Source organism: Homarus americanus, unplaced genomic scaffold (genome assembly GCF_018991925.1).
Source record: "Homarus americanus isolate GMGI-L3 unplaced genomic scaffold, GMGI_Hamer_2.0 scaffold36188, whole genome shotgun sequence".
NCBI classification, from domain to species: Eukaryota; Metazoa; Arthropoda; class Malacostraca; order Decapoda; family Nephropidae; genus Homarus; species Homarus americanus.
The window spans coordinates 1,064,294-1,080,683 of NW_024718183.1; the positions used below are offsets into that span (position 1 = coordinate 1,064,294).

Genomic DNA, 16,390 nt, shown 5'->3' on the forward strand with positions numbered 1-16,390 from the left:
CCGTGAGTGTTAACCTAGTTACTTGACACTTTTCCAAGACCTGAGTGTTGACGCCCTACCTTCCAAGACCGAGAGTGCTAACCTAGTTACTTGACCCTACCTTCCAAGACCGTGAAAGTGTTAACCTAGTTACTTGACGCCTACCTTCCAAGACCGTGAGAGTGTTAACCTAGTTACTTGGATCTCTACCTTCCAAGACCTAAAGGACGCCCTACCTTCCAAGACCGTGAGTGTTAACCTAGTTACTTGACGCCCCTACCTTCCAAGACCTTGAGAGTGTTAACCTAGTTACTTGACGCCCCTACCTTCCAAGACCTTGAGAGTGTTAACCTAGTTACTTGACACTCCCCTACCTTCCAAGACCGTGAGAGTGTTAATCTAGTTACTTGAAGCCCTACCTTCCAAGACCGTGAGTGTTAACCTAGTTACTTGGACGCCCCCTACCTTCCAAGACAGTGAGTGTTAACCTAGTTACTTGACGCCCCTACCTTCCAAGACCGTGACAGTGTTAACCTAGTTACTTGGATGCCCCTACCTTCCAAAACCGTGAGTGCTAACCTACTTGACGCCCCTGCCTTCCAAGACTGTGAGAGTGTTAACCTAGTTACTTGGATGCTCCCTACCTTCCAAGACCGTGAGTGTTAACTAGTTACTTGACGCCCCTACCTTCCAAGACCGTGAGTGTTAACTAGTTACTTGACGCCCCTACCTTCCAAGCCCGTGAGTGTTAACTCTAGTTACTTGGACACTCTACCTTCCAAGACCGCGGAAAGTGTTAACCAGTTACTTGGATGCCCTACCTTCCAAAACCGCGTGAGTGTTAACCTAGTTACTTGACGCCCCTGCCTTCCAAGACCGTGGAAAGTGTTAACCTAGTTACTTGATGCTCTACCTCCAAAACCCAACCTAGTTAACGCCCCTGCCTTCCAAGACTGTGAGTTAACCTAGTTACTTGACGCCCCTACCTTCCAAGACCGTGAGTATTAACTAGTTACTTGGACGCCCCTACCTTCCAAGACCGTGAGTGTTAACCTAGTTACTTGGACGCCCTACCTTCCAAGACCGTGAGTGTTAACCTAACTTGACACTACCAAGACCGTGAAAGTGTTAACCTAGTTACTTACCTTCCAAGACCGTGAGAGTGTTAACTTTACCTTCCAAGACCGTTAACCTAGTTACTTGACGCCCCAACCTTCCAAGACCGTGAGTGTTAACCTAGTTACTTGGACGCTCCTACCTTCCAAGACCGTGAGAGTGTTAACCTAGTTACTTGACGCCCCTCTACCTTCCAAGACCGTGAGTGTTAACTCTAGTTACTTGACGCCTCCTACCTTCCAAGACCGTGAGAGTGTTAACCTAGTTACTTGATGCTCCTCACCTTCCAAGACTGTGAGTGTTAACCTTAGTTACTTGACGCCTCTACCTTCCAAGACCTTGAGAGTGTTAACCTAGTTACTTGGACGCCTCCTACCTTCCAAGACCGAGAGTGTTAACCTAGTTACTTGGATGCTCCCCTACCTTCCAAGACTGTGAGTGTTAACCTAGTTACTTGACGCCCCTACCTTCCAAGACCGTGAGCTGTTAACCTAGTTACTTGAAGCCCCTACCTTCCAAGACTATGAGTGTTAACCTAGTTACTTGACGCCCCACCTTCCAAGACCGCTAGAGTGTTAACCTAGTTACTTGACGCCCCTACTTTCCAAAACCGTGAGTGTTAACCTAGTTACTTGGATGCTCCCCACCTTCCAAGACGGTGAGTGTTAACCTAGTTACTTGACACTCCTGCCTTCCAAGACTGTGAGAGTGTTAACCTAGTTACTTGGACGCCCCCTACCTTCCAAGACCATGAGTGTTAACCTAATTACTTGGATGCTCCCCTACCTTCCAAGACGGTGAGTGTTAACCTAGTTACTTGACACTCCCTGCCTTCCAAGCCTTAACCTAGTTACTTGAGACCAACCGTAGTAACCTAGGTGTTAACCCCGCCCCTACCTTCCAAAAACCTGTTAACCTAGTTACTCGACTCCCCTACCTTCCAAGACCGTGAGTGTTAACCTAGTTACTTGGACGCCCCTACCTTCCAAGACCGTGAGTGTTAACCTAGTTACTTGGACGCTCCCCTACCTTCCAAGACCGTGAGTGTTAACCTAGTTACTTGGACGCTCCCCTACCTTCCAAGACCGTGAGAGTGTTAACCTAGTTACTTGGACGCTCCCCTATCTTCCAAGACCGTGAGTGTTAACCTAGTTACTTGGACGCTTCCCTACCTTCCAAGATCATGAGTGTTAACCTAGTTACTTGGACGCTCCCCTAGCATCAAAGACAGTGAGTGTTAAAGCCAGCGCTTGTTGTTGTTTTTTTTTTCCAATCACTTTCATTTTCATGTCGTAATTAAAGGACAACATAAGCATGAATTTAAGCCCCTTAAACCCTGCCTCCATTTAATTTTTTTTACTCCACACACAAATTTAAAAATAAAATAAAATTTTCTTAAGTTAAATACCATCATAGCTAATGATTCATTGCACATGAAACTTTTTCTCCTAAGAGAACAAGGATCGTTCTTGACAACTATGTATCAATAGTTTTGTTTTTTATCTGAATTTTGAAAGCAAAAATAATAAAAAAAAATTTGCAAAATTTTTCTGAAAAAAAACAAACGAAAATCCCTTACTCTAAAATGAAAATACAGCTAGACCCCGACTTACGACTGCTTCGACTTACGACCGTCGGGACTTACGACCGCTGCAGTTGTGACCTTTTTTTTTTTTTCAAAATGACACGCATTTTCTATACCGAAACGTTTCCAGTTAATGTAGTCTCCATGTATAATTAGAAAATTATGGGGGCCCCATGTGCATTCAGCTGACTACATTAAAGGTAAGTGCTCAGTCACACTGTATCCATTCCTCATTATTTATTACTTTCACTGTACTGTATCCATTCCTCGTTATTTATTACTTTTACTGTACTGTATTTCATTGTAGATTTTTTATTTAATTTTTTTTTATTTTTATCTATGTCGGACTTACGACCTGGATTTGGGTCCCTAACCCCGTCGTAAGTCGGGGTCTAGCTGTAAATACGTGTAACTTTGTAGAGTATTGGGTTATCTTTTATCTGCTTTTTGTTTCACTGATATAGATAAAAAGTGGCTGATATTACTTTTTTAGTGTTGAAAAAGTTAGTTGAGAGATACGGGAGGTTCATGACACCCTCCACCTCTGACATGGCCAAAGTACTCACTGCCCTGAATCGGCGTTGCTCGGGGAGAGAGAGCAGCCGGGAGTGGGGAAATGATGCCAAGGTTGAATATCTTGAGTAATTTTAGTGACCGTTTTAGGCTAAATTTGTGAAATTTTTTTTTTACAGTGTTCACCGACAGGTTACCCTTTGGCGGCACAGGTTGGGTGGGGGGGGAGGGGGGTCAGAAAATCTCCAATAACTCCATAAATATGAACGATATAACAAAGAAACGTTTGCCATCATACAGCGGCACCCCACACCTTGTGAGTGAAGCCATATCTTTAGTTTTTGTTTTCTCACCCATTTTCACCTAATGCTCCCCTTAACCTGTTGAGCACCAGCCAATATTAGACGTAATAGACACCCCAGTGCAGGCCATAAAATTTTTTTTACCCCTAAATCATCTCAAAATGGTCCAGGAAACATGAAAATCACAAGAATTCCCACATCTATGTAGTTACACTGCGTAGTGTACGGTGGTGGAGGAGGTAGGGAGGGTCTCATGGCGCCCATCACCATGGCAATCGGCCGAGTCAAGCTCCTCCCCCACGCCACTCTGACAGTTCTCCACTTTCCAAACACCTCTTGTGTGTGTGTTTTTGTTTTATTTCTGGTTATTCCTCCCACATCAATCATTATTCAATATACATGTTAGAAAATGAATAAAACACCACTGTGAGTTGATATTTTTTTATGATGTTTGCTTATCCAAGTTCCCCTCAATTGCATACAATTGGGTATTATCCGTGTCTGTGAATGGTAAAGGTTATGTAGGGTGTCAAGGCAGCATTACCACTCATTGTTGCTTGGTTCACATTATATTATTACATGTATAGTTCTGAAGAGTGTGATAATCCTTGAACCATGGCGCTACTTTACACTCATCACAGAGGTAACGAGTATCCTTCCTCTTCTTTGCTCTTCGTGAAGTGTTGCAGCAGACGTGACACTGCTTCTGTGCTTTTTTCTTGCCAGGTGTTGGTGGTAAGCTGGACGGAAAGTGGCGACCTCTGAGGCGGAGAGGAGTGTCACAAGCTGAATTATGAGGTGTTACATGTCGTTCTTGCCAGTATGTCTGAAACATCTCCCTCACCACTTCAACAACAAAATCTTCTAGTGTCTTCTTTCTGCCAGTCACTTGATGGTGAAGGATTTGAGCATTGAGCATTGTCATGTCAATGAGGTGGAAGAAGAGTTTTTTGTACCACTTCTTTGTCTTGCGAGCACACGCCACTGTAGAAATCATGCCATCTGATTTATCAACAAATCTCATGTTGAAGTTGTAGTCTATGATGGCTTCAGGCTTGCAAATTCTTTTTTCCAGTGCTTGGATCAATCTTGCCTGTAGGGCTAATGATTGGATTGTGGATGGTTAGTCAGCATATTCACATCCCTTTTATCTCTCCAAGAAAATGAAAGGACACAGTCAGAATTTGTAATAAAATACTTCTCCAGGAGGATTTCATCTGGGAATGATGGCACGTTTTTCCTATTTCTCCTGACTGTGCCGCAGCTGTTGACCTTGTGTTCGTAGAGCCACTTGAACAAGGCAGGGCTTGAGCACCAGTTGCCCTGGTACAAACAATGTCCCTTCAACAGGAATGGTTCCATCAAGGTCTGCACAACAGCACCTGGCAACCCCAAACTCTGGTCATCCAACAAACTGGTTGCTTTTGCGGTGTAAAGAATCATATCTTGAATATACCCAGTAGGGTGTGTCATAGGAGGGAAGATCAGCTAAAACTAATGGCCCATCACTTTTTTGGTAGATTTTAGTGTATATAAACAGAAAATAATTTCAGTTTCAATATTTTGCAACCTTTTGCTAGGTAAATTTTAGCGTGAAATTTATCGAAAATCTAACGTACAGCTGCATTAGTGCATTACAATTAAATAGTGAACATTGCTTTCTGACTTCATTCTTTAACAACCCAACTAACAATATTTTTTTCTGTTTCAGATTCTGATGCATTTATAGTTGATAATATTTGCGATGGCTGCTTGTGTCAGGACGAAGAGCCAAAAATCCAGCCATCTCAGTCACTATCTTGGGTCTGGGAGAGAGCTCCTGAAGTCGGAGTTGCCTACATTGAGAGATGCTTTGAGATACGGTGTTTTAATCAGGCAAATCAGTGAAAAGAACCAAAGAACTTACACAAACAAAGACATTGCCAGTGATATGACCAAAGCTGTCTTGGCACAGTACACTCTGGCTAACGCTCAGTTCAAGCCTCCAGTCATAACAAGTCAGAAGAAGATTAGTGAGAGACTGCTAGCCAGTTGGGAAAAGGCAAGAGATATCTCTCTTGGGAGAGGAAAACTTGCAGTTAAGGACAGCTTTGCCAAGCAACTGGACCAGTTATTTGACATAATTACTTGCAAGTGCCCAATTGTTCTCTGTCCTGAGTTTGGATGCGATCGTGACTGTAAATCCGAGGCCCACATCTCCTGTATTTGCAAGCGTGAACTGAAGATTCCTGTGATCGAACTGGCATTTGTCAAAGCACAGAGAGAGAAGACTGGCAGTATAGGGGCTCTCATGATTTCTAGCCAAGATATTCCGGAGTCCAAGAGACAGGAGGCTGCCACAGAGAGACAGAAGAGGAGAAGAGTTGCCGAGGAAAAGAGACTTGAGAAGGCCCAGGGTGAGGTAAAAAAGGCCGATGATTGGAGTCAAGTTGATTCAGAGTTTAATGACTTCCCCATGGCTGATCCGAGTGCTGACCAGGAGAATGGTGACTTTGTCCCTAACCCAGAAAATAATGATCCCAAACTTCCAGTGCATAAGATTCGGGCCAGGAAAGATATCCCAGCATAGCTCTGGCCAGCATGCCACACCACACTGGTCTCAGAGAAACTGCAGAGATAGCAACAGCTGCCTGGATTGACGGTGGTTTGATAACACCTGATGATGTTCACCTGGTGATAGATCATAACAGCAAGGGAGAGCTCAGGGAGAAACTTGTCAGTAACCTAGAAGAGGAGTTTGATAAGGGGATAAGAGAAAATGGAATCAATTGTTTGTTCTTTGATGGGAGAAGGGATGACACTAAAGTGTTCATGAAAGTTGGAGATTCTGACAAGTTGTTCCCTGCCATGGTGAAGGAGGAACACTACTCCTGCTGCAGTGACCCAGGAGGGAAGTATTTGTGGCATTTCACTCCAGAGAAAGATGACATCAGGAAACCAGCTGAGATAGTGGCAGATAACATTGTGAACTGGCTCAGAGAGAGGAACGTAGACCAGACCCTGCAGGCCATTGGAGGGGACAGCACCAACACGAACACAGGGTGGCAAGGGGGGTCATACAGTGGATAGAGCGGAAGATTGGGAGGAAGCTGGTCTGGATTGTTTGTGACCTCCACACCAACGAGTTGCCACTCAGACATCTGATCCAGGAACTGGATGGCAAGACTCTTTCAAACAACAGATGGTCTGGTCCTCTTGGCAAGATGCTGGACTCTGCCACTGAGTTAGAAATAAATCCGAGCTTTGAAAAAATCACAGTTGGCCCTCCACTCGTTGAGCTTGCACATACTGTCATTGACGACCTGAGTACTGACCAGTACTATGGTTACATGATTTGCAGTGCCATCAAAACTGGGGTCATGCCTGATAGACTTGCTTACCTGCAGATAGGTCCAGTCTCACATTCTAGGTGGCTCACAACGGCTCTCAGGTTCTGCAGAATTTGGGTCGCTCATCATAAACTGAAAGGGAACCAGCTTCACAACCTGAGACTTATTGTCCAATTCATCGTGAATGTCTACTTGCCAAATTGGTTCAACACCAAGGTCAAGTCATCGTTCTCCGAAGGTCCGAGGCATGTTCTCTTCCAGCTTGAGCTCCTGAGGAGTCAGCCAAGGAAGGTTGTTCAGATTGTGGAGCAGACTGTGAGGAGATCTTCCTGGTATGCTCATCCCAAGGCAGTTCTGCAAACAATGCTCTGCAGTAAGGATGAGGAGGAGAGAAGAGTGGCAGCCAAAAAGATCTTGGATATGAGACTTATGAGAGGATCTGGGCATGACGAATCAGTTGGTGACGATTCCTTCAGGGTCAGGAAGACTCCTGAAGTCAATCTAGGTGCCAAGACCCTCACTGATCTCATAGATCTGGATAACATCCAGGCTGGTGAGTTTCTACCTGCAGCTTGCAATTTAACGTTTTAAGCCAGAGGTTGGATAACCTCGATGATGGTCCCTGCCTGGGCCCTTTATCAACCAGAGTATAGAGAGCCAGCATGTTTAAAGTGAGCGAGGCCAGCAGTCACGTACAGCCAGGAGAGGAGGGAAGGCTACATCCGAGCTCAGGTGGTCAGCAGGGAGGTGATGAGTAGAAACAGAAGCAAGAAAGACATGTTCTCTATGGTGTGCAGCAACACCGGGTCGTAGTAGTAAAACTGGTTTTTGTATTTGATGATTTTGTTTTCTAAAGGAATATTAAATTTAATAAATATGTCAAGATCATTCGTTTCACTATTCTGGATCATTTTCATCCTAATAAATTAACCTGATACATTTACTTTACTTTAAATAAGCTATTTAGTGGTGTTGGTAAAAGGGTGGGAATACTGAATTTTCATAAGATTTCAAGTTAAAATTTACCTAGCAAAAAATGGAAACTTTTCAAATCTGAAGATATCACATGATTCTGCACATAGAACTACATCATTAATACCATGGGCCGATTTTTCAAACTCAAAAAAAAAAAAATTCGCCTCCGTATGACACACCCTAATACCCAGTCTTGCAGTCACATAAAATGAAGAGTTTGAGCCCAAAACGATGATGTTTACTGGGTATGTACTGCCTGAATGATATATTTCCTCTCCACAAAATAAGACTCTCATCGATGACCAGCTTCTTGTATGGGATGAGAGACGAGTTGAACTTCATCTTGAGGTGATCAAAAATATTCCTTATCTTCCTCATGGTGTCCTGTGTTCTGTTAGCAAAAGCAGATTACCCATGATGTCCACAAAACGGTTCAGGGCCATTATCTTGGAGAAGATAGGCATGCTTAGGATAGGTGCAGATGACCAGTACCGCTTGTAAGAGCTCTTCTTTACTGTTCCCATCAGTAACGAAAGTCCCAGAAAAACATACAACTTACTGAGATTCACAGGTTTCCATTTCAGTTTTCTAGACTTGGGCTCAAGAACTTTCCCTCCAAGCGAGTAGTAGCTGTACTGGTTCGTGTGATTCACTATCATCATCATCATGAACTCGGTGGTGATAAAGTGGAGGAAGAATGACAGCCTCCTGCTTGTGTTAGTTGGCTCCGGGACAACACAACTGGAATCGGCATCACTGAAGGGAATGCAGGAGTAGGTAAAATCATCTCCTTTCTCCCATAAAAATACATCTTCTTCCTCTCTTCCCCTTCCTCCACCTGCTCTTGCATGTTTCCTTGGTGGTGGTGAGGTAGAGTTACGGGAACTTGTGCTAGCAGAAGCAGTGGCAGGAATAACAGGATCTTCATGTTCTATTCTTTGCCCCTTCCATCTGCTCCCTTTCCCCTTCCTTCCTCCACCATTTGATAATGAAGTGGTGGTGGATGATGGTGAAACATCAAAGGTTGGTGGCGGTGGAGAGACGGGTTGGAATGGTGGAGAGGAGTGTGGGTGTTGGCGGTGAGGCGTGTCCTGACTGAACGTTGATATGCTCAGGCGAGGGTGAGGTGACCATACCCTTGTACTCTTTCTCTCTCTCTTCCTCACAGCTGGACTAAGGAATGGAGAAAAAGATTCCTCACCATCATATTCGCTAACATCATCCATTTGCTCCTCTTCCAACCTTGTGGGTGAAAAACGAGCAGGACTCTTCCTTGGCCTGCCGCGACCCCTTGCGTCAGGGATAAAGAACTCTTCACTTTCATCTGAAGAAGATGAAGTATTCTGATCATAGAGTGGGTCATTATCCAACTCAGAAAAATCATCTGAGGTAAGCTCTGATGTAGGCTCATACTGGAGCGAGAGTGGTGTGACGTGTTCATGCGTGGCTAGCGTGAGCGTGACTGACTGAGTGATGAACACTGTCGCCGCTATGGCATGCAGAGCATGGAGCCATGTGGCCTGGAAAGCAGTATACCAATAGGCAAGGAGGGGGTGATAATGTAGCTCTAAGCGCATCTCGCTACTACCACAAATATGAGTTCAGGACAATGCTAAATCTACCCACGTACTTACACGGGATTAGTTATGGTCGTGGCTGGTCACCCATCCCGTATAAGTACGGGATTAGCGCTCGACGGGTTAACCTAGTTACTCAAATGTTACCCTAGCGTCCAAGATCAAGAGTGTTAACCTAGTTATTCGGATGCTCCCTTTGCTTCCAAAACCGTGAGTGTTAACCTAGTTACTCGGACACTTCCCTAGTGTCAGGACAGTGAATGTTAACCTAGTTACTGGAATATTAATTGTACACACTTATAATTACAGCTAGACCCCGACTTACGACTGCTTCGACTTACGACCGTCGGGACTTATGACCGCCGCAGTTGTGACCATTTTTTTTTTTTTAAATGACACGCATTTTCTATACCGAAACGTTTCCAGTTAATGTAGTCTCCATGTATAATTAGAAAATTATGGGGGCCCCATGTGCATTCACCTGACTACATTAAAGGTAAGTGCTCAGTCACACTATATCCATTCCTCATTATTTATTACTTTCACTGTACTGTATCCATTCCTCATTATTTATTACTTTTACTGTACTGTGTTTCATTGTAGATTTTTTTTTTTTATCTATGTCGGACTTACGACCATTCGAACTTACGACCTGGATTTGGGTCCCTAACCCCATCGTAAGTCGGGGTCTAGCTTTTAAATTTACACCTTAAGTCGATCTCCCATTTCATTTACATATCCAGCATAATTTAATCTTTTTTACCAAGTCTGAACTTATTGTAAAAATTTTTAAGGTCATTCGGTTAATGCTGTCTCATTTACACTCAGCAGCACATTAGACCTACCACCACTGTTGCTTACTACCATCATTTAATAACAGTTCAGTACGGTACTATTGTACTAGAAAAACATTACAATCAAAGTGGCAAAACCATCATCTAACTTCAATGTTTACTTTGACACTGTAAGTCCTCTTCATAAGCCCTTTTTTATGCATGTTAGTTTCTCCCCATTAAACAAATTGGATTCCTGGTAACATTAACAGTGCATAACATTTCTACAATCATTATTCTTTCAAGAAGACAAGAAAATGTATGAGTAACAGCAAAATTCCAAAATGCAAGGGAGAACACCCACTTATTCAAATTTCAAGGAGCATAAATTGAGTCATCGTCATCACCATTTTACAGCCTTTTTCCACACTTGGTATATTTAATTAAGCCCCATATTGAAGATGCAATAATACATTAATGACTTTATAGAATGAATACCATACTTCTACTTTTAGTAACTATGGAGATCAATGGGAAATCTTTCCATGCACCAATATAGAGGTGTAAGCATTACTATTTCACCCTCTTTATTGACTTAGGGAATACAAAAAATATGGCAGAGCAAACAATCCACATATAAATCCACTCTATTCTTTACCAATCACTCCATTACATAATATAATACCATTCCAAGTCTATCCATTTCAATTCCATCATAATCTTAACAAACAAAAACATAGTTTTGTTCCACCAGACACCACCCTAGGACTGTATTTTGTTTCCATTTACCTTTTCTCCAGTCTTATCCTAAATAAAAATTTATTTGACTTACTTTGAGAATTGATCTTGAAAAATTCATCTCCAGGAAAGTAACTTCAGACTCATACAATGGAGCATCTTCAAAAAAATTGGCATCAGCTTCTTCTTCTGCAATTTCTTTGAATGATTTTTTTATTTTGGCTGGCCGATCCTTCTTTTTCTCTTTCCGTCTTACCTCAGCCTCCTTTTGCTTTAGTTCATCTGTCAAATAATAATAAATAATACTACAGAGGAAACATTTAATGAGCAGAATTTATCATATTATACATACTTAACTATTTAATACAGACTAAATATGTTTTAAAAAGCATTACACAGGCATTATTTTTTTTTAAACCACCATGAGCTATGATAAGGATATTTACCTCGTGTCATCACATCTGGTAGAAATTCTTCCTCAGAGAGACCTTCTAAATCTGTGTCTGAGTCACTCTCGGTCAAATCGCTGTCATTTGGTTCTGATTTCATATCTGCTTCACCATTTTCTCCTAACCCCTTCTTCTCTCTCTTTTTCTGAAAGAAGACATGATTACCCTATGTTGTATCACCTGTTCATTTTATGCAACTAAAGATCCATATATTGTACTAAAATCAATTAAGAATTTTTAACATATCTCCTCTACATTATAAATGCACAACAAAGGCTTGCACTGTAAATGACACTAAATTCTAAGCACACTAACAAGTCTATAAATTCTAAAGAAATTACAATGGCTTCTCTAAATATCAAATACTGCACACAACTGTACAAGAATTTAGTAAAGCACCTAATACAATGTTGCCAACAAAGGTGGATAAGTCCAGAGCCAAGCCACAGCAAAGTCCAAAAGGCCACAACTCTAGATATTAATGACACAAGATATTGATTATTGAGCTCTTCTGCAATCACGTTGTGGTATACATCATCCACAGTTTGATTAAAAAAAATTTTGTGCATTACAGTCATTGTGGTACAACTCACAGACTGAAGCATGCGAGGATGGAAATATGAATGAATGGATAGCATGTGTACCTATCACTGCCCCCTTCAGGGACAGAATGTGGCAATAAGACATTCAGTGTGTGCTCCCCCATGTGAGACTACAGTACTAGCTACAGCAGATAATAAGAATACTGTATTGATTAAGTATATAGAAGCAATACAAAAACAAGAAAAGGAATGGGTAACAGTGATTTAATGGTTAAAAAATGCAGAATAATGAAAGGAACCGCAATAAGTCACCACTAACATGAGAAAAAAATCTATGTGACAATATGACATGATGTAGGGTGAAGTAGATATACATACCTTCTTTTTCTCCTTTTCTTCTAAACGAATCCTGGCGACTCTTTCACTGACATTGACCGTCTTTCTAGGCTTTATATACTTGAGAACTTCATCCCAACTATCTTTTAAATAATCCTTGGTAGATTCCACAAAGGTAAAGTCCTTATAAAAATCACTTTCTTCAGGCATCTTTACCCTGTATGCTACCTGGAAATAAAAGGTATATGAACAAGAAGCTATAGGGACAATAATGCACTCATTTTTCAACGTAATTTTTTATCCGGCAACAAGTATGCAATGTATCGATTTACATTCAAATAAATTTACCCTTTTACTGTGCTAATTGATTGTACTCGATTTTAAAATCATTTAGCTACACCGTAAATATCAACTGTAGTACACAGCGTCAATTCTTTTTTGTTATTCACTACTTAAATCGACTACAGTAAAACCCCCTCCAGCCGGAAACCCCTTTTAGGCAAACTAGGGTCTGTGGGTTTATCACTCACCCAACACTTCTGAGTCAGAGTTAGTGGTAATCCCCGATCTCCCAACTCGCATCCTCAATTCTGACAGTGATTAAACCATGAAATAAATGCTAGATATAAATGTAACTGTACAAATAAATATAAGTGAAACTAAATAGTATAAGTGAAACTACAGTAAAGCAAGTTAAAGTCCTCCAACTCAAGAGTCATCAAGATTTGTCTGCTACAATAATCTAAAAATTCATCTGCTACAATGTAAGTACACTGCAAACAAGTACCGTTAAATTTAGTTTTGTTTTTGGATGTGATTTTTCAGCAAAATGCATGGCCAAAATTAGGGGTCCGCATAAGTCAGAATTATAAATAAATCGGTCTAGCTTGAGTCCCATCTAGTCCGACTTAAGGGTTTATACTGTATGTTCCAAGAGTTTAAGTGCACCGCTAACCCTGAGTCGTGCTGCCATCTTTCAGTGAAAGACTCAACCAGAACACAATCATGCCGAGTTGCAGACGATGCCTGACGCCGGAGCCCAGACTGCTGTCATGAAATATTTATTTATCGCCTATCATCCAAGTAAATAAGGGTAGTTTTTATTCTATTACATAGGAGAGACTGTAATTGTGTCAAGTATGAAAAAACAGTAAACCCTCAAAAGTCCGGACAATTTTGGGGAAAGGGGATCTGGACTTGCCGATTGTCCAGACTTCTTTTTATTTTTTGTGGCGGAGGCTCTGGGAGCCACTGTGTACTAAGCAGCCACTCATTAGCACCCCAGCACCCACACCCTCCCAACACCACCCACACCCTCCCACACACACACACACAAACAAAATACCACCCACCACCCACACACTCAAAATACCACCCACCACCCCCACACACAAAATACCACCCACACACCCCAACATAACACACACGCTCCCTCCAACACCACCAAAACATGTAGTACGGCACGGTTATGAGAGTGAGAAGAGTTCGGTTCGACATTTCGGTTCAATATCTTTTCCAAAGTTCGGTACGGTACAAAAGTACGATTAATTTTTTGTACCTTTATCGTACCATTTCGAACCAAGCCACTCCCTTGAAATGTTGGCTGGCCACGCGGCCAAGACAATAGCTTGGGGCGATGCAGGTGTGCTCCAGCCTTCAGGCCAGGTCATGAGGTCAGGTGAAGCCGTGAGGTCAGGTCAGGTCAGATCCGGCCACACTCAGTGAGCCAGTGAGACCCACAAAATTACATTGCCCCAGAAGGGGATGCACCTGCCAGGCTTTGACACACTTTGCTTGCTTATGGCCGTCGATGACGACGTTGCTCCAGATGAGAAGTTGATGAGTTATGTGTTATTCCTCTGACGCCACCGTAGATGAGTCCTCAGATGTCGTTGGGCTGGTTTAGTAGCTCTCTTTTGGTTCAGTGAGGTCTCAATTGTTTCCGCTCCTCTATGGTATGTTGAGCGCCATAAAGCTTTAACGGTCTGAAGCTAGTTGCTCTAGTGAATTTGGTTGTATATTACAACACTTGAGAAGATTTTAGAGTAGTCCTTATATCTCTTTTTCTGTCCTCCCACCAAGCGGTTTTCATGTGAGAGCTTGCCATATAATATTTCTCTCAGAAGCCGGTGGTGTGGCATCCTGATAACATGTCCAAGTCAGCGCAAGTGTCTTCTGGTTAGCATGGTTTCCATGCTGGTCGTGTTTGAGCGACGATATACAGTGGTCCCTCGGTTAACGAGCACAATCCGTTTTAGAAGGTTGCTTGTTAACCGAAAAACTCTTTAACCGAAACCATTGTTTCAATGGGTTTTTGGGTAATTGGTTCCAGCTCACCGAAAATTGCCTAAATTAAAAAAAAAATGTAGAAAAATACACTTACTTTGATGTGTGTATGTAGAAAGCTCCTGGATGATGATGATGATGATGGGAATTAGAATGGGGGTGGAGGAGAAGGGAGAAGAGAAGGCATTGGGGTGGAAGAGAAGTCACCCCATGGTGCCATTTCACCCATAAAATTTTAGTTCTCTTGGTGTAATTCAAGATTATTTTCTTTAAATCAACTCTGCACTGCATTATATATTGTCAACATGTAAAATAAATTTCAAAATGACCAATAATTTGCTTGCAGACACAGAAAAAAAGCATTTAGTTGAAGAGAGTCTCAAGCAAGATGTTACCCCCACTGAAAAGACACAAAGATTGACGCCTGTATGGTGTGTTGAGAGGCTGGATGGTGCGCATAAAACTAGTTTCATTACCTTCAATTATGTTCAATAATTGTTAAAATGACTAAAAAATTTAATATTAAACTTTTAAAATTATTGAATAGTATAAACTTCTTGATATTTGCTAAAATGGTAAGGAATTTAAGCCCTAGAACCGATTACTGTATTGGCGGACTAATACTACAGCTGGTGGACCGCCAAATGCAAGCGAAAACATGTTCAGGTCGGCTTGTAAGAAACTCGTTAATCGAGGGATTGCTCGTTAACCGAAGTTAAGAATCTTATGGAAGGCAACTCGTTAACCGAAATCTCGTTAACCGAGGCGCTTGTTAACCGAGGCGCTCATTAACCAAGGGACCACTGTAGTTCTTCATGAGTCACTGTATCTTCCCAGGATATTCCAAACATACGCTTAAGGCATCAAGTGTGGAAGTTTTCCAGTATTTAGATATGGCGTCTGTAGGACGTCCAAGTTTCTGAGGCATATAATAATGTAGATATACAAACCACTAGATAAACTGCAGTCTTCGTTCCATATTTTAGGTCATTGTTGAGAAAGACTCTTGTTCTCAAATGTCCAAATGCAGTGGAGGCTAAATTGATTCTGGTTTGAATTTCCATATCCAGTGAGCAGGTGGGTGTGAGAGTGCTACCAAGGTACTTAAAACTGGTTTACTATTTTGATAGGATCTCCATTCATGTAGAATTGTGGTGTTTCTATTGGTGGAGCAATGGGCTTGACAAAAATATGTCTTCTGGGTGATAATTTACAAACCAAGCAAGCTGTAAATACCTGAGATCACGTCCAGTGCACATTGCATAGATTCTCTGTTATGTGCCATTATTGCACAGTCATCTGCATACTATAGTTCTATGACCTGAGTTGTTAGGGTCTTTGTGTAGGCTTCCAGACGTCTAATATTATAATGGCTACCGTCAAGACGGTACCATATGCCCATACCTGCATCAGGCCCAAGGGCATTGTGTGAGTTGTGCTACAACCAGAAAAAAGATGTTAAACAACACAGGTGCTAGCACACAGCCCTGTTTTATGCCCATTTGGACACTAAATGGTTCTGACTGCACATCACCCACAAGTATCCGGGCTTGCATTCCATCATGCATCTGGCGGAGGATGTTTAAAAATCTTGGTGGTACACCGACCCTCTCCAACATAGTCCACAAAAGTTCTCTGCTTACTGTGTCGAAAATTTTGGAGAGGTCAAAGAAGGCTGTGTAAAGGTCTATATTTTGCTCTCGACTCGTTTCTTGAATTTGCCCAGCTGCGAAGATCATGTCTATTGTACTGCAATCCTTCCTGAATCCACATTGGGATTCAGGAAGTGTTCTCCATTAGGTGTTGGTTAAGTCTTGATAACATGATTTTTGACAGGATTTTGCCAGCAATTACAAGGAGGAAGATGTCCCTGCTGTTACCACAGATTGC

The 16,390-nt window shown here is 42.0% G+C and overlaps 1 protein-coding gene across 2 annotated transcripts in view; it reads right to left on the bottom strand.

Moving 5' to 3' along the window:
* Nucleotides 1–16,390, bottom strand: part of LOC121859236 (probable ATP-dependent RNA helicase DDX27) — a 93,063-nt gene that overhangs the window by 16,855 nt on the left and 59,818 nt on the right. For both annotated transcript variants that reach the window (XM_042355972.1, XM_042355971.1), the window contains exons 4-6: nucleotides 12,257–12,442; nucleotides 11,334–11,481; nucleotides 10,982–11,169 (exon numbers count right to left, since the gene is read on the bottom strand). In XM_042355972.1, coding sequence (XP_042211906.1) covers nucleotides 10,982–11,169; nucleotides 11,334–11,481; nucleotides 12,257–12,442 — 522 coding nt within the window. The remainder of the gene's footprint in view (nucleotides 1–10,981; nucleotides 11,170–11,333; nucleotides 11,482–12,256; nucleotides 12,443–16,390) is intronic.